Consider the following 17,828-nt stretch of genomic DNA (forward strand, 5'->3'; position numbering starts at 1 on the left):
CGCCAGAATCCATTAAATTTCATTACCCGATCACCTGTGGACGTCATTCAGGAAATTATTACTTATAAAGCAATGAATAAACAAGTGTTTTTCCTGCATTTCTGTTATTACAGGTTCAGGTCGGCCTCATAGCGCCGAGCTGGAAGTAAATGTCTGATCTGCTTCTGACCAGCAGGTGTGGGGTCTGCTGCTCTACTCCTCAACCTCGGGGATCAGACTGATGACAGTGATGTCTACAAATTTAGTAGGTTTCAGTGATTGATCAGCTGAGGTGAAGTCCTTGTACACAAAGGGATGGGCCAAGGACATACTCCTAGGGGGCAGTAGCCCTTATGTCTTTTATTGCAAGATAAGATACCGCCTTTATATGCTGCTGCTGGTGATCCATGTAGCCTACTTCAGAAATGTTGTTGGAATAATAAAACATTTGACTTTTAGGTTTGATGTAGAGTTAAGTGTGGAAAACCTTTTAAAATGCACAGGAACATTAAAGCTAATTACTGTTTTTAAGAACAAATCTGTCACCTTCAAAGCAAAAATCATAAACAGTTATTGCCAATGCATTTGCTTTTATATATTTTTTTTAAAACAGAGCTCAAAATTATTCATACCTTCTTGTAACTTAGGTTCAAAGTGATCCTTTACTCCTAAATATATGTATTGGATTTTTTCCTGATTGTAATATTTTTGAAGCAGTCCAGAGTCCCGACTTAAATGAACCTGAGTAGGGAGCTTTAAACTAGGACAACGGTAACCATCAAAATAACTAAAGAAAACATTTGTCTTGCTGCAAATAAAGCCTTTTAATTACTGAGAAACTTATCATTGCTACATAAAAAAACATAATACCCTTTGTACATATATATATTTAAATATACATACATGATTCAAATATACATATTTAAATCCAAACCTTCAAGGGATATAAGTGAATATCTGCCTAACCTTGGTTACGAACAATGAACCCAATGTAAAATTACTTCAAAATTAAAATAATTTCAACATAAACTGAACAAAAGTTTTAGTTGGGAAAAAAATCTTTTTTATACTTTATTGATATAAAACTGCTTCACAGTGAACCTTCCTCCACTGCAACTACTTGAATAACAATAATAATGGTAAAACATTAAAATAGTGAAACTGCTTTAACAAAGTACATTTAAAAAAATGTCAAATATTGAAGGAATATATGAGCAGACAATTTTTTTGGTTAATTGAAGAAACTCGTTATCAGTTCAAATGGTTTAAAGATGTAGGATATATTAAAGGTATATGATGGAACAGATTTATTACAGAAATCATAGCCAGATATCTGAATGAGCAACCTCTATAAGTTAAGACTTTTTTTTTTTACATATACATGCAATCTAATACATTTTAAGTGCAAGAGGCTTTAATTTTTTTAATGAAAAAATTTAATCAATCATCTTTGACCAAGTATTCTGAGAGATTGTGAAAAGAAGTTACAGGTACAGTCAGAGATAGGGAAGCTGCTTCAACAGTTGAGGCAGACACCTCACTGGCAGGTGAGGACGAGGGAAGTGGTTCTGTGTGAATAATTTTAAGGTCATCAACACTTGCTGCTGGGTCTGAAGGGGCAGCATTGTCTATATGGGTTCGTAAGTGCTTGCGAAGGTAGGCGGCGAACAGGAAGGCCTTGCCACACTGGGGGCAGCTGTGGGGTTTGTTTTCGGAGTGGGTCTTCTGGTGTTTCCGCAACCCTGATTTGTTGAGGAATCCCTTTCCGCATCTGTCGCAGATATGCGGCCTCAGCTGCATGTGCTGCTTCATGTGTTCCTCCAGGTCTTCCAGCTGTGCAAACTCGTCGCCGCAGGTTCCACAGATTTGCGTCGAGCTAGGGTCGGTGGAGTGAAGATTTTCGTGGGTCTGAAGTTCTTTCCATGAACAAAAGGTGGTTTCACAGTGAGAACAAGAGTACTGAGGGAGAGTGGTGAGGGGAGTCAAACCAGAGGTGGATGTGTTGGCTGAATCAGCCTCCTGCTGCCGTTCATATTGTTCCACAAGATGAATCTTCTCATGTTTCCGCAGACTGGAGGACACCACAAAAGACTTCAGACACTCCTCGCATTTGAAAGGTCTTTCTCCAGAGTGCACACGTCTGTGTTTGTTGAGGCTGGAGCGCTCGGTGAACGACTTGTCGCACTCTGTGCATGAGAATGGCCTGAGACCTGTGTGGACAAGCATGTGGCGCCGGAGGTCCCAGGAGGCCACAAAGGCCTTGTCGCAGCTCTGACATTTATATGGCCGCTCCCCAGAGTGAACACGCTCATGCACAGCGAGGTCAGCTGGCTGCCGGAAGCGTTTGGAACATTTGTCGCAGGGATAAGGTTTGAATCCCATGTGGGCACGCTGGTGACGCCGGAAGCTGGACGGGTCAGAGAACATTTTGCCACACTGGGGACAGAGAAAGGGTTTCTCTCCTGAATGAGTGCGGAGATGAGACTGGTAGGAGGACAGCTGGGTGAAACCTTTCCCACACTGCTCGCACTGATAGGGTTTATTCTGAGAGTGGATGCGCTGATGGCACGCCAGGGAGGAGGAGCGGGAGAAAGCTTTGCCGCAGTCCGAGCACAGGAAAGGCTTTTCCCCGGTGTGGGAGCGCTCGTGGTTTTTTAGGTCTTTCAGTTCTGTGTACGTTTTCCCGCATTCCTCACAGGCGTATGGCCGGTGTCCCTGGTGGTTTCTTTTGTGCTTCCTAAATACAGAGGGATCAGCGAAGCTCTTACCACATTCAGCACAGATATATGGTTTTTCTCCTGTGTGGGAGCGCTCATGAACCTTCAGCTTAGACAGAGTAGGGTAGCTCTTTGAGCACTCACTACATGAGTAAGGACGCTCTCCACTGTGCTGCGTTATGTGGATCCTCAGACATATGGCTTGCATGAAGGCTTTACCACATTCTGTGCATACGAAAGGTTTTTCCCCAGTGTGAGAGCGGCTGTGGTTGCGTAGCTCTGTGGACGTCTTGTAAGCCTTATGACATTCGGAACACTGAAAGGGGCGCTGGGATGAGTGGGTGCGTTCATGTTTGGAGAGCTGAGCTTTACTTGAAAACGTCTTACTGCACTTAGAACATGCATGCTGCTGCTTTGCATGTGCTGCCAGCTTGTGGCTCTGCAGAGCTGAAATGCTTTTAAAAGTCTCTGTGCATGTGGGGCATTTGAAGATGGCTTTGGCTTTTGGAGGTCTGCCTCTGCCACGTTTTTTAACAGGCTGATCTCTCACTGCCTCCTCTTCTTCTTCAATGTCATCATCTTTATCAGTGGGAGTAAAATGCTCTACAGGAGGTGGGCTGCCAGGCTCAGATGAGGCCATTTTCATTTCTGTAAACATATCAAAAAAAATAATTGCAATAAGTACAAAATTATTACTTCAGGAAATAAAGGGACACGTGTTAATCAGATGAGAACTGCAGAAATTAATTTGCTTATTTTGCAGATGGTATTACATGACGTCAGATAGACCAGTTGGAAGAAAAATCGCAGAAATATATTGCTTTGCTTTTATTTATTCTCAAAATGGCTGGCATTAGGACCTCAGGGACAATAAGCTAACCGCTTTGATGACTGAGGAAGTCGGCGCCACAGAGACAACAGTGCAGATAAGACTGTCACTGCACACCACAGCTATTACGATTAACACAATACTTGTAAACCTGGCGGTGTGGTGACGTGCGCGACACATGTATGTATCTGTTGGCGCTAACTGACATATTGCTATCCATTTTCACCGACTCAAAATGGCTGGCTTTAGGACCGCTGGTTTCGGAAATTAGACCGAGATTATACTCGCAGATCTAAGGCGCGGACGCCGCTAAAATAATTCGCATTCACTTGAGGGATGCCTTAAAGCTTGAAACGAGCAGTTCTTACCGGAATCGACTCATAAACAGTTGGCAGACAGAGTCCTCAAAGATGACAGCTTTTTCTGCGAGACTCGATGTGATGTCAGGTCGGCTCTAGGACCCTGATGACGAAAGCAATGGACGAGTACTCCCAAGTCTCCATCAATATGTTTATTATTTAAGAAAAATTAAATAAAATGTCTCACAAATAATTATATATATATTTTACTATATTAACATAGTAGCATTTCTTGCAACACCAAATTTTTATTTATCTTTCTGAACCAGTGTTCTGTATTTTCATACTCAAATAAACCTTTTCAGATATTTTTTTGGTGTGTGTGATTAAATGTAACCCTTTTTCCGGTCAGTTTTTGTCGTACATTTTTATTTATTTTACTCCTTTGCAAACATTTAGGAGTTATCAAGTGTGTCGACTTCATATATAGCAATTAGCTAAACTTGCTACCTGCTGCTAAGGGGGAAGCATTTAGTTGCTACACATCTCCTGTTTCCTAGCAACCAGAGTGACGTAGAAACCGGAATAGGAGGAAAAACGGTTAGTTGGATAAAAGCGTCCTTTATATCAAGTAGAGAAAAAAGAAAAATAACACGAAGAGTGAAGAATCATGGAGGTATAGGGTACATTAAAACAAACGTCTGCAGGTATAAAATTTTAAAGATTTTCTAAGCTACGAAGCATGTTTTCTTTTTCTGTGTCAGTTCTTTGGTGCAATGTTTGTTTAGCTGTTGGTCGCTAACGTGTATCATATAGTTATAGTTAAATTAACCTATATCCAAATTTTACTCTCGGTAAAAAGGTAATAATATTTTGTTGGTAATTGTAAAAAAAAGAATAATAAAAAAAAAGCTTTCCCTGTTTGTTGACACTGTTGCAGATGCATAAATTTCTATCTTTAATTAAACACCACAATGATTACAGATTTGCAGTGGCGTGGGGGAAGGCAAGATATAGTTACATTTATCACTTTATTATTAACATTATTTATTTAAAGAATAAAACGAAATGGAACTGAATATGCCACTGTACAGTGCAACAGTATAAGCTTCCTAGGAAGAACTAAAAGAAAAATATTAGTATTATTATTACTAATATATAATTATAATATTAATGATATATTATATTTTATTAAATTATATATATATATATTCGTATATAATTATTATTAATATAATAATATATATGAATATATGTTTAATTCAGTTTTAAACAGAATTAATAGTGTTTTATCTCTTTCAAAGTACATATTTTATTATTATTAAATAATACTACTTATACTTCAGCCATACTATCAAGGTGTTACTTCATTGTATATCTTGTGCCCTGTCCGTTGGTTGTGCTGTTCTTTTTACATCTCTTTGCCAGTGATGCAGCAGACTGAAGTTTTTTTTATCTTTATCTCCTTTTTATCGCCTCTTTCTTCATATTCTCCTTTTTTCTGTTTTTCCTTTCCTGTTCTATTTAAATATCAGTGTCCATATAATCTGTAATACTCCTTGCATGAATTATAATAAAGCTATTTATATGCATAAATCAAGCGGAACAGTATGGCAATAGACATACTGCTCCACTTGTGAAAGTAAAATCTGTTGGGCTCTTTTTGGTATCAAGACAATTATTCTTATTGGCACCCAGGACACTGTTAAAAAAAAAAAAAAAACAGTACATATTTTAAAGAGGATAGTAAACCTGACAAAATAGCTGACAGTTCACTTGGAATCCTTTTTGAATATTTTAGGGAAATCTTTAAATTACATTACATAATCTTTTTGGTATTCAAAAAATCATCTGCTGAAGTGTCTGCTTCTGTAGGAATTTCAGTCTCAAGTTGTTTTAAGGTGGAAGACTGAATTAAAAAAAAGTTTGACTGGTAGAGAAATAAGACAGGAAATAGATATTGTTGTGGTTTCTTGCACAAGATGCTTGAAATTTTCTCCATTCTTTGAAGTTACACCTTCAACATTAACTTCCATATTTAAGCTGCTGTCATAGGCGTTTTTATCCCATTTTTTGGGACTTCTAAAACATCCCTAAAATCTTAGTTGTTGTATACTATATGGGATTTTTTTAAACAAAAAAGCAAACAAAAACAGCCAAACAGGAACAGACCAGAAGAAGCTATTATGAGAAAAAGCAGAGAGAGCATCTGTGGAATGGCAGAATAGAGGGACAGAATGAAAAAGGGGTCCCTATGTCCTCCAGCATTCCAAACCTATAGCAGCATAACTGTAGACATGGCTCTGTATAACCTGGGCCACTCTAACTACAAGCTTTTTCCAAAACGAAAGTTTAAAATGTGCCTTTTGATTTAGTAGATAAGACTACACCTCCTTAACAGAACTGCTCTTCCCACTCACTCAGTTTGTCAAACAAAAAAGAGCCTTTCATGAAAACTCATTCAAATGGTTGGAATATTCTTCTAAAACAAATCCTGCTTTATGAGTTCTTTGTTGGGCATTTGGCAAAAGCCTCAGATAGGATCCATTAGTGAATGATGGAATGCGTAATTGGTAAAGGGCACTGAGCAAGTTTTAAAAATGTAGAAAATGTTTATGTAGAAAACAGCTAATTGGGTCATGGCTGGCCAGATAGGTCTCTGGGTGCTCAGCACCCCTAAACCTCTGATTTTAAAATCGCCCCTGGTTGGTATACTGATATTATATATCCCTTTGGAATGAAAAAAAATATTTCTGAATTGAATATTGAATTCAATTTCATTTGAGTTTTAGTTTTAAAAGATACAAGATTTTCTACAAATAAAAATCTAAAAAGATCTGATACCAGTAAATAAAATCCAATGCATCCAGTTGACTTCAGAAGTTATCATAATAGTTTAACTGCAGCTGTTATGTTTCTACTCAAAGATATTTGTTTGAAATTAACCAGCATTATGGAGCTCAATGACACAGCAGACAAGTTAGGGAGAAATTTGAAAGCAGGTTTAAGTTGTAATAAAATATCCTTAGATTTGAGCATCTCAACCTATCATCTAAAGTTAAAAAAAAGAGTATGAAACTACTGCAAACCTAGCACGACATGGCTGTACATCTATACCAATCTGGAAGAATGGTAGATAGAAAGTCATACTGATCAGGGTGTGTGGGAGTCTGGATAGAGCTAAATTCAGGACAATCCTTGAAGAATTTTTTTTTTTTACAATCAAGAAAAAAAAAGTACACTCATTTTAACTTTTTTTATATAACCGACTTATTTGCAGTATTCTTTTTTTTAGTATCTATTAGGGATGCACGAATAATCGGCCCCCTATCGGTATCGGCCTGTATCGGCCTTAAAACTGAATATTGGACATCGGCCAGCCCACCCATATTTAACCCGATATTTGATCAGCTTCTGAGTTTCTAAAGTCTAAAAAAAAAATACTACTACTTCTTCCTCAAAAACTTCTTTTTTACAGACTTAAAAACTTCTAAAGACGAGGGAAAAAATACTGATACATTAAAATATCACAAATCTTCATATGCTGATATATTGCCATTTAAAAACACCATATCAATCTCTTTAACTAATGAAATATTGTTATATTATGCTACGAAATCCCCCGAAAATTCACAAAATTTTGCCATATTTTTATAAGTTGATATACTGACGCAGTATTGATCTATTTTACTAACAAAATCTAACAAGAACTTGCAAAATATCACGAGAGTTTGTAACAGAACGATTAAATTTCACGAGATTTTGAAAGTAAAATAGATCAATACTGTGTTTTTAAAAATCAATTTGATATCAGCATATGAAAATATATTTGAGTATATTATTTTTCAAAGTGTCAGAAATGGATAACAAAACTGCTATTTTCAATGACTACTTATTTTTGTCCAGCTTTAACATCGGTTATCGGCTACATGAGTTTTAAAATATCGGCATATCGGATATCGGCCAAAATCCCAATATCGTGCATCCCTAGTATCTATAATTATTTGTGTTGCAATTATATCATCTCAATGTACTTTTTCATGGAAAGCACAGTTTATTTATATAGCTACTGAATTGTGCTATATAAATAAACTGGTCTTGTCAGGAGGCGGCAGAAACAAGTTCATCTTCCAGCAAAACAACGAGATATAGTGGCAGATTTTACATAAAAGCAAATGTATGTGGTGGAATGGCCTAGTCAAAGTTCAAATATAAAACAATTATCTCTGTTCAGACCTGATAGTTTCTGCAAACCCCCTCCATCCAACTGGAATGAGCTTGAGTTATTTTGTTAAGTCCAATGGACAGTAATGGGGGTCAGGCAGTAGAGACACCCTGAAATACTTGCAGCACACTTTTCAGACCCATTGCTTTGTCACATAAAGCTCACTGTTTCTTGTGTTCTAATGTGGACAAATTGTTATATTTGAAGGGGTATAAATTAGAGATGGACTGATACATCGGCCGGCTGATATCCTGGCCAACATTAGCGTATCTGCAATTATTTATTAGTACATTCAGCAGCCCTGCTTTGAAATCATGTGAAAAGCATGCTTTGCTGCTTCCTCTATGTTCTATCCATTGTCCATGTGTTTTTTATTATTTAATATATTTTTGTTTTGTTTTAAATTGAGACTAACATTCTCTAACATTTGTTATCACGGTGTCCTTTTTTTTTACCATTTAAATTAAGGGGGGAAAGAATCAGCAGCAGATGTTGGAGCAGTTAGACTAAGGTCAAAATAATCAGTATCGGCATCTGCATTCGAAAAGCTTAGTTTTATAAATATTCATGTTTGTGCAAAAGAAAAAATAGTTTTATGCTTTTATAATAAGATTTATGTTCCAGGATTTTAATTTGACGACTGCTGCTTGTTAATCTTCCTCCAGAAGTGATTGAAAAAATGCTAATCATTCATTATTTAATTTCCCCTTGGGATTTATAAAATACTTTTGATTTTAATTTAAAGCAACTCAGTGACATGAAATCTTCATCTTAACATGTGTGTTTTTTACCATTAGATAAAAAATTTAAGGCATATAATAATGCCTTTCTGTTTTTCTATCTTTTAGACATATTAAAGTGCTTCTGTTGGTTACTAATTGGCTAACACTGTCTTACAGGCATCGTTTCTGTCTGCTGCTCCCACATCCTGTGATATGTTGCCTCCCAGGACCTTCCTTCGATCCTGCTGTGAAGAATTAACTTCCTTTATCATGGGGAGGATAACTAATCCATCTCAACACAAAAGTAGTGCAATAGTAGCGCACCGGTTTCATTAATTACTTTGCAATGGCGGAGCAAGACAGGAAAGGGAGTCTTTCTTGCAGACAAAGTGCCCAAAATGTCCAGTCTGAAGAAGAGCCCAGATTTAAATGTAACGAATGTGGGCGTGGCTACAGGCATGCTGGGAGCCTAAGCAACCACAGAAGGACTCATGAAGTGGGTTTGTTTCAGTGTAGCATATGTGGCAAAGAAAACTGGAACGTATCAGCCATGAAGAATCACCTTCGAAGCCACGGTTCGTTTAAAAAGCATTCCTGTGCAGATTGTGGAAAGTCTTTCCGTTTGGCAACTCAGCTACTCAAACATGAGAGGGTTCATCTTGCCCAAAGATCAGAGGATCACTCATATAGGAATACATGGGAGGAAAAGTCCACAAATGAAAGTGAAAGTGATCAGCAGCCTCAACTTAATGAGCACTCAGATGCTGTTGGGATTTCTATAAAAAATATGCCAGAGGGTGTTTATAATTCTCAGTCTGAAAGCTGTAACGATGCAGTGAACAGACCCTTTTGTTGTAATCTATGCAACAGGTCATATATACACCAGAGAAGCCTGATCAATCATAACAAGACTCACCAACTGGGAATATTTGAATGCACCGTGTGCTTTAAGCTGTGCACCAATATGGGCGCCCTCTACAACCATCAGAGGACTCACAAGGCACAAGGAGAAAGGGATCGAACTTTGACAGCTGGACCTTTGACAAACAAGACACTGGACCAGTTCCTTCCTCACAGCCAGGACGCCCCAGGAAATTTTTGCCAGTTGTGTCATACACTTTTCCCCAATAATATGGAATTTCAGGAGCACATCCAAATGCACAAAACCTCTTCTCAGTCATTACCAGAGCATATGGAAATTTACAAACCCAGTATGGCTTCACCTGAGTCTCCTGTAGAAAATGCACCTCCTTTGTCACTTACAGAACATCCCAGTGGCTTTAATCAAGCACTAAACAATACAACTAACAGTCATGATAAAGAACCACCTATCATTGGCCCCCGGGGGGGCCCCTCAGTAATCGAATCAAGCGGTGTGCCATCACAAAACACCAACGGCACAGCTAAAACTGAAGAAAACCCAGCTGCAGGTTCCGAGGAGCGACCCTTCAAGTGTCACACCTGTGGTAAAAGTTACAGGCATTCTGGGAGTCTCATCAATCACAAAAGATCCCATCAGGTGGGGGTTTACACATGTTCTGTTTGCTGTAAGAACTATCCTCACCTGGCTGCTCTGAAAAGTCATCTCCGTCTTCACAGAAATCAGCGGCCATCTTTCCACCACCAAGCAGAGCAGGACTGGCTCTCCCCAGAACCTCTGACTCCGGATAGGCAGCAGGGTTGCTTTTACTCCCTAAATGAGCCAAAAAGGCCAGTTTTTGGTATAGATCAGGAGAAGCTGGCTGACAACAGTGGAGCGATCTGCGAGGAGCAGTCCGATCAGGACATAGCATGTCTACCTCCCCCCATGCCAAGGCACATGTGTGCAGATTGTGGAGAGACGTTTGCAGACGTAGCAGACATCAGGACTCACAGCTGCCCATTCAGATCTGCTGCTGTTCATCATGTAGATGCTTTAAACCAACGCACTTCTGAAAATCCAGAGATAAACTTGGAGTTTGATGGCAGCCACAGCCACTTCGAACAGGAAAACATAAGCGCCGCTCTTCTGAACGGAAACAGAAAAGATGATTATGTTGATGAAGATGATGATGGAGATCAGTATCAGTGCTCAGTGTGTGGAAACAGCTATAGCACCATGACGGATCTCAGGAGCCATCTGCAAGGGCACAGGCTTTCCTGTGATGCTCCTCAAAGCTCAAATGAAGAGACGAAAGATGATGAGCTGGGAGAGATGACAATCTGTAGTGCATGTGGGGAAACTTTACTCAGCAGGCAGGATTTCATCAGTCATCACCTTCTACACATGAAGGGTCAGGCAGACTTTCTGGAGGATTTGACTGTGAAGAGTAGCATTTTAGAAAGTAAAGAGGAAGCATGCATCATCTGCAGCAGCTGTGGCATCTCCTGCAATAGCTACCATCATCTAAACAGCCATGGCTGCACAGCAGCTAAAACAGAGGAGTCTGCGAGCTGTAAGGAGGAGATTAAAGTGGAGGACAGTTCCCAGCAAGAAGAGGCAAATCTCACCAGAGAGTCCGGCGACGGCGATGATCGTCAGTTTAAATGTGACCAGTGTGGGCGCTCATACAGGCACGCCGGCTCCCTGCTCAACCATAAAAAGTCCCACAAAACTGGAGTATTCAGATGTATCATCTGTCAGAAACGCTTCTACAACCTGCTGGCGCTTAAAAACCATCAGAGGTCCCACTTTGACGTCAAGAGGTTGGTTGCTTTGTTAGCTGCGTAGTGGACTTCCAGTCTCTGTAGCATGTTGCTCTCAGATTTTAAGTTAGAGACCAACAAACAGTTGTTCATGAAACGGCTTCCTGGTTTTTAAATAATGAAACATTTCTTTGAATTCAGCCTCCTTTACTCTGATGACAAATGAATCCAATGTCTTTAAAAGTCCCCTCTGGTGTGTGATTTGTCCAAACGAATCAGACATCTGCGATTGTATTTTATTTAGGGGTGTCGGATTAAAGGGGCTGAATGTAAACACATGCTTGTCTTTTTCATTTTATTTCTGAAAACTATTTAAACGGCATAAATTACCATAAATTAAATTACAACTTAAGTTATTTGCCACTTTATGATGGTCAGTTATGTGATCTCCCAATAAAATGCATGTTCATATCAGTAAATTAGAATATCAGTCAAAAAACTAACCTGCTTTAATCATTTAAATCAAGAAACTTGTAAATGATAGTTTTAATTCCCACAGAGCTTTTAGCAAACGATCATCCTAAAGACTCAAAAATATAGAATATAACATGACAACAGTTTGATAAATAATTCCATAATACAGATGACTTAGGCTGCCAAACAGTATTTATTTGATCTCCATCTGCACAGCTTACAATGAGGTGGAGAGACCTGCCGCCCTCAATGTGTCACTTGGTGTCACATTTAAAACAGTTTGGTAGGAATCCTGGTTTCTGGCTAGAAGTACCTAGACGGTTGGAAGCTTGGAATCCTGAGGTTCTAAGTTGAAGCCCCACTCCCACAGGCTGCCCCTCTGGGTCTCTGAGGAAGACCCTTAACCCCACACTTCTCCCCGGGGCGCCCCACAATCATAGCCCACTGCTCCCCAAGGGGATGGGTTAAATGCAGAGGTAAAGTTTTCCAATGTGAGATCCATAAAGTAATTATTCAATTATCATAGACAGATTATCTGATCCTAAAAATGTAGTGTGCGCTGAGTTGACACAGACATTACAGACTAAATACTGACTGCAGGACTTTTGTGAAATCAGAGGTCTTCCTCATAGATGTATGCAACAAAATAACATTTCTGTTTTAGAAAATCGTTTTTTTTTTTCAATTAAAAGTAAAAAAAAAAACATGATTTAGTGTAATTTGCTGTAATTCATAATCAAAATTTCGAGAATAACAATCCATCTTTTTAAGAAGGTAGCTCTAACTACGGTATATTTCTTTCCACAGGCATGCCTGTCATGAGTGTGGGAAAGCCTTTAAAATCCAGAAGCAGCTCCTGAACCACCTGAGAAGGCATAAAGAGAACCAAGGCGAGATCCAGGACCTCAGCAGTCAGACCCAGGCACTCATGCCAAGTAATGGCAGCAGAGCAGATGAAAGAATGCCGCCTTCAGCTTCAGACCCGGATCAGGATCAGAAAGCTGAAGATCAGATGCAGCACACAGAGGGGCAGGCAGAAAAAGGAAAAGATGAGAATGACAAGCGACCTTATTCTTGCGACCAGTGTGGTCGAACGTATCGCCACGCTGGAAGTTTGGTCAATCACAGAAACTCCCATAAAACAGGCGAATATTACTGTTCGATTTGCACAAACACGTACTCCAACCAGTTAGCCATGAAGAACCACTTGCGGAGCCACTTTGCATCTAAGAAGCACTTATGCCAGAAGTGTGGAAAAGGGTTTAGAGTAAAGAAGCAGCTATTGAGTCATGTCTGCGCTGAGTTTAGAAAGAAAGGGGCTTTAGGCAGAACAGGCCGCAGATGTAGAAACTTTACATGCAAGACGTGTAAGAAGGCCTTCCTCTCTGTTAGCCAGCTGATGGCTCATGCTTGTGATGGGTCATCAGATGACAGGGATTCAGAACAAAACGCCTCTCCCGGTGAAGAGGAGCGTCCTTTCAGATGCAACGTATGCCATCGCACATACCGTCACGCAGGCTCGCTGCTGAACCACAAAAACACACACAAGACGGGACATTTCAGCTGCACCTTTTGCTCCAAGCCCTTCACCAACCTGATGGCTTTACGCAGTCACACAAGAATCCACACTCAGAAGAAAAAGTATGCTTGTCTCCCATGTGGGAAGGCCTTCCGCCTCGCCAGCGTCCTCCAGAACCACCAGCGGGTCCACAGCCGGGCGCTGAGTCACTTCAGCTGTGCTTCATGTGGCAAGAGCTTCCAGGGCAGCTTTGGCCAGAGGACACACCGCTGCCACAGAGGTCAGGGGGTCAACAGGCCATCTGGAGTCCAGGAGCCCAAGAGCTTCATGTGAGTTAAGTCTCACTGTAAAATCAGCACAGCTATGGTCAGTTAGAGGCTCCGCCCTGATATCTGATGGTTTGATCAAAAACATGATGTCTTCAGTGAACATGTTAGCAGTGCTAAAAGTATTAAAGCACTCCTTTATTTCTTTAAGCTATGCCTTGGAGGAACCAGATCTTTTGCATAAAAAGTTCTTCAGGACTTTCTCAGGGGTGCTTCATGTCTTTCTTCACACTTTGGCTGCTTTTCAACTCAGTTTCCATCCAGGAATTATACTCTGGGTGCCTGGGTCCAGCTGGATCCTATTTTGGTTTTTTGCAGAACCAGTTTGAGAAAAGAGAACAAATTTTAGTTTTTTTTCTTAAGTTTGGATTTGACACTGTTTTTAGGTAAGTTGTCTCTGTATCCCTGCATAGAATAGTGATCTCTCTGAGTTTAGAAACTTATTTTGTCTGACTGGTTCTTTCCCTTAAGGAAGGTCCAAGCAGGTCTAAGCAGACGAGTGAAAAGCAGCCAAATTTAACAAAGCAGCATTAGCAATTAAACATTGAGATGATTATTTAGTTTAGCTTAAAAGGCTTTTCTTCCTCCATGTTACATCAAATGGAGTCAATTTATACTAACAAAGATATATATGTTAGTGTCCCTGGTAAACGGGTAAAAAAACCCAGAAATAAACATGGCGATCAGACGTCACTCCCCAGCTTTCAGACACGCTGGTTAATTTAATATTGATAAATGTCAGCTTCTGTATTCATCTTCAGTGAGTATAGATGGTTTCTTTTACCTTGAATTGTCTGAGTTGTCATGTCTTTTTGAATGTTCACTCTAATGCATGATTCTAATGCAGGTGTGACCTGTGCGGGCGCTCCTACCGCCACGCCGGATCCCTCCTCAATCACAAGAAGTCCCACTCTGAAGATCTTTATCCATCTACTTTGTGTCTGCAGACATTCCCCGACCCTCTCAGTCTGCAGTTACACTCCCAGGTGAGGCGCCAATGTTGCCCCGAATGTGGAAAAACCTTTTGTGTGTCGGCACACCTGCAGAGCCACATGAAGGTGCATTTCAAGAACCGGGCTATGGTCTGCAGCCTGTGTCTGCAGAGCTTTCCCAACACAGCCAGCTACCAGGAGCATCATACCCTGCACCATGCAGCTCAGGGCTCCCATCAACAGGATATGGAGGATCCAGCTGAGAGCAACATCTACTCGGACTCAGGATTAAACCAGTCCATTGAAACAGTTCTGCCCCGTTTGGAGGATAATCTAGACAACACTGACCTGCAGACTGGGGAATCCTCTCTCTCAAAGGATAAAAGCCATGTATGTGAGCACTGCGGTCGCACCTACCGCCACCCGGGCTCCCTGCTCAACCACAAAAACAGCCACAAGACGGGCTCGTTCTTTTGCTCAGTGTGCCATAAGAAGTTCACCAACCTGATGGCTCTGAAAAACCACCGACGTATTCACACAGAGCCCAAACGCTACCAGTGCCTGACATGTGGAAAGGCGTTCCGCGTGTCCACCCAGCTCCTCTGTCACCAGAGAATACACACTAAAGAGAAGCCCTTCACCTGCCTGCTGTGCAGCAAAAGCTTCTCTAGCAAATCCAACCTGAGGAGCCATCAGAAGATGCACCAGAATGTCCCACACGGCGAGGCTGATGCATTCAAAGACCTGGATTTAGGGTCTCCCCTATGAAAGAGTGTACATAGAGGAGATATTTATCCTACTAACAATAACGTAAAGCAGTGTCCCTTGATCTATTTCAAAGGTCCAGATTTTTGTAAAGGGGTGGTTCAATATTTTTGGATTAAGCTCCCGTTGTAAAATTTTAAGCAGCTAGTCTTTCTTATTTTCATTCATTATAAATCCAGATTAATAAATCCTGGAGGCTAAAGCTGACAGCTAGCCAGAGTTGGTCCAAGACGTAAAAACCATTTGGTTGTTTTTGTGGCTTCAATGAAAGCTGTCCCACCCTCAGATGTTCCCAGATTATTTTCACAGGAAATAAGAGTAGGAAGCTACGCACCACTAATTATCTTCCTGTGTGAAACACGTGCTGAGAACAGAACCTGTGAGGCATCTCCAGTCCAAGGGTATCTGCTATAAACTATAGTTTATAGTGTTTTTCATTCATTTTTAACTCTTCTTTTTTACATAGTGGTAGAAAATGGTGATTGGTGTGAATAAGCTGCTAGTTGGCATTCGTCTGAATGGCCTCAAACACATCTGGCTGGGATCCCTTCAGCTGAAACTTTCTTGAACCCATTACCCTAAAGTCCTTTACATAATAAACAGGACAAAAGTGTAATTAGCAAAAGTTTATAAGTTAAAATTTAAGCAGCCGGTTTTAAAATATTCCTTTTTATGATCAATGGGTCAGAACAGTCAAATCTTTGTCTTATTCCTTAACCATATATTTGTTGCAGTATCTTTTCTAAAATTGGATAACAGTTGTGCATTACATTAGCTTCAGCCTCCAGCATCAGCTTATCTGTCGATGCCAAACAAACGAAAAGTAAGTTCATTTTAATTTGCAGGTCTTACCTCTGTAGAGATGTGATGATGTGTCGATTTCTCATCTAAAACACTTTGAATGTTTTCTATTTAATCTGCTGCACCATGCTGACATCAGAATGTCTGACTCTAACATTAAGCTTTTAAAAACTGTATAATTAACTCTTGTGCCTCTAGGATCAGAAGGAAAGTAAAACCTCTAAAAAAAACTACATTTAGAGCCAGCCTAACTCAAATACCTCCTGGGCTTGTATGTTAAACAGAAGTCCTGAACTACTATCTGTACTTATAGTAAGAACTAAATAGTCATGTGTTCTGTGAGTTGGATTTACCTGAGAGCTTTTGCATTGCTATGTATATTTTACATAACCTTTAAATCATCAGTGAATCTGCTTCTGTTTAGGTTTCAGTTGCATGAGTCTGGTTGGTTTTATCCAGAATGAACCATCAAAGGGAGCAAACCTGGTGTGTAGAGCTGGCTGCTGGTAAAGACGTATAAAAAGCCTTAAAAGGCAGCTGGCATTGCAGCTTTATGATCTCTTAGAGGGAAAATCCAGTATTAAATATATTACATGTATTTACTCAGCAGAGGCTGATGGTGGAGCAGACCGCGGCTTTGCAGCAAGAAGGTCTTTATTTGCTTATTTCTTCTATGTTCTCCCTCCGGTACTTCGGATTCCCCTCAAAGTTCATGGGTGTTGGACAAATGGGTCTCACTGAATATTTAGTGCCCCTTTGCAAGTAGAACCAATCTCCATATATGCTGTATAAGCTGCTGTCCCTTTCCTGTGCTCTTTATTCTTCTGCTCAAATAGATACAGAGCCCCTAAAGGGACATGGAGGGGAAAAAAAGTATCCAGTATCCAGATCTCGCAAAAAATAAACTTTTGCGAGATCTTGCAATACTTTTGCGAGATCCCGCAACACTTTTGCGAGATCCCGCAATACTTTTGCAAGATCCTGCAATACTTTTGCAAGATCCTGCAATACTTTTGCAAGATCCTGCAACACTTTTGCAAGATCCCGCAATAGTTTTGCGAGATCTCACAATACTTTTGCAAGATCCCGCAATACTTTTGCAAGATCTCGCAATACTTTTGCAAGATCCCGCAATACTTTTGCGAGATCCCGCAATACTTTTGCAAGATCCCGCAACACTTTTGCAAGATCCCGCAATAGTTTTGCGAGATCTCACAATACTTTTGCAAGATCCCGCAATACTTTTGCGAGATCTCGCAATACTTTTGCAAGATCCCGCAATACTTTTGCGAGATCCCGCAATACTTTTGCAAGATCCCGCAATAGTTTTACAAGATCCCGCAATACTTTTGCAAGATCCCGCAACACTTTTGCGAGATCCTGCAATAGTTTTGCGAGATCTTGCAAAAGTATTGCGGGATCTCGCGAAAGTTAATTTTTTTGCGAGATCTCACAAACGTTTTGCAGGATCTCGCAAAACTTTATTTTTTCCCTCCATGTCCCTTTAGGGGCTCCGTAAATAGAAGATACTTCAGTTATAAAGAAACTGTCAGGGGTAGAGATAATTGTGCTCTCATTATAGAAACTCATAAAACTGTTTCCAGGAGTTTAAATA

General features: G+C 40.2%; 2 protein-coding genes across 4 annotated transcripts; one reads left to right on the forward strand and one right to left on the reverse strand.

Moving 5' to 3' along the window:
- Nucleotides 1–1,019: 1,019 nt before the first annotated feature.
- On the reverse strand, nt 1,020–4,029 carry znf668 (zinc finger protein 668). The gene is made up of 2 exons (XM_038301000.1): nt 3,894–4,029; nt 1,020–3,344 (listed from the first exon to the last, which is right to left on the reverse strand). Exon 2 carries the CDS (start codon nt 3,340–3,342, stop codon nt 1,420–1,422), a length of 1,923 nt encoding a protein of 640 aa, XP_038156928.1. The 5' UTR covers nt 3,343–3,344; nt 3,894–4,029; the 3' UTR covers nt 1,020–1,419.
- znf646 (zinc finger protein 646) lies at nt 3,561–16,085 on the forward strand. 3 transcript variants are annotated; one of them, XM_038300995.1, is made up of 4 exons: nt 3,561–4,531; nt 8,949–11,456; nt 12,678–13,718; nt 14,663–14,857. In XM_038300995.1, the coding sequence occupies exons 2-4, from the start codon at nt 9,118–9,120 to the stop codon at nt 14,703–14,705; spliced, it is 3,423 nt and encodes a 1,140-aa protein (XP_038156923.1). In that variant the 5' UTR covers nt 3,561–4,531; nt 8,949–9,117; the 3' UTR covers nt 14,706–14,857. The 3 variants fall into 3 exon arrangements, with proteins under 3 accessions (XP_038156923.1, XP_038156921.1, XP_038156922.1); XM_038300993.1 differs by having other exon boundaries at nt 3,563–4,531; nt 14,563–16,085; XM_038300994.1 differs by having other exon boundaries at nt 3,563–3,705; nt 14,563–16,085.
- Nucleotides 16,086–17,828: the final 1,743 nt, after the last annotated feature.

This window comes from Cyprinodon tularosa, unplaced genomic scaffold, assembly GCF_016077235.1.
Source record: "Cyprinodon tularosa strain WSP-4 unplaced genomic scaffold, ASM1607723v1 ctg46, whole genome shotgun sequence".
Classification (NCBI taxonomy): domain Eukaryota; kingdom Metazoa; phylum Chordata; class Actinopteri; order Cyprinodontiformes; family Cyprinodontidae; genus Cyprinodon; species Cyprinodon tularosa.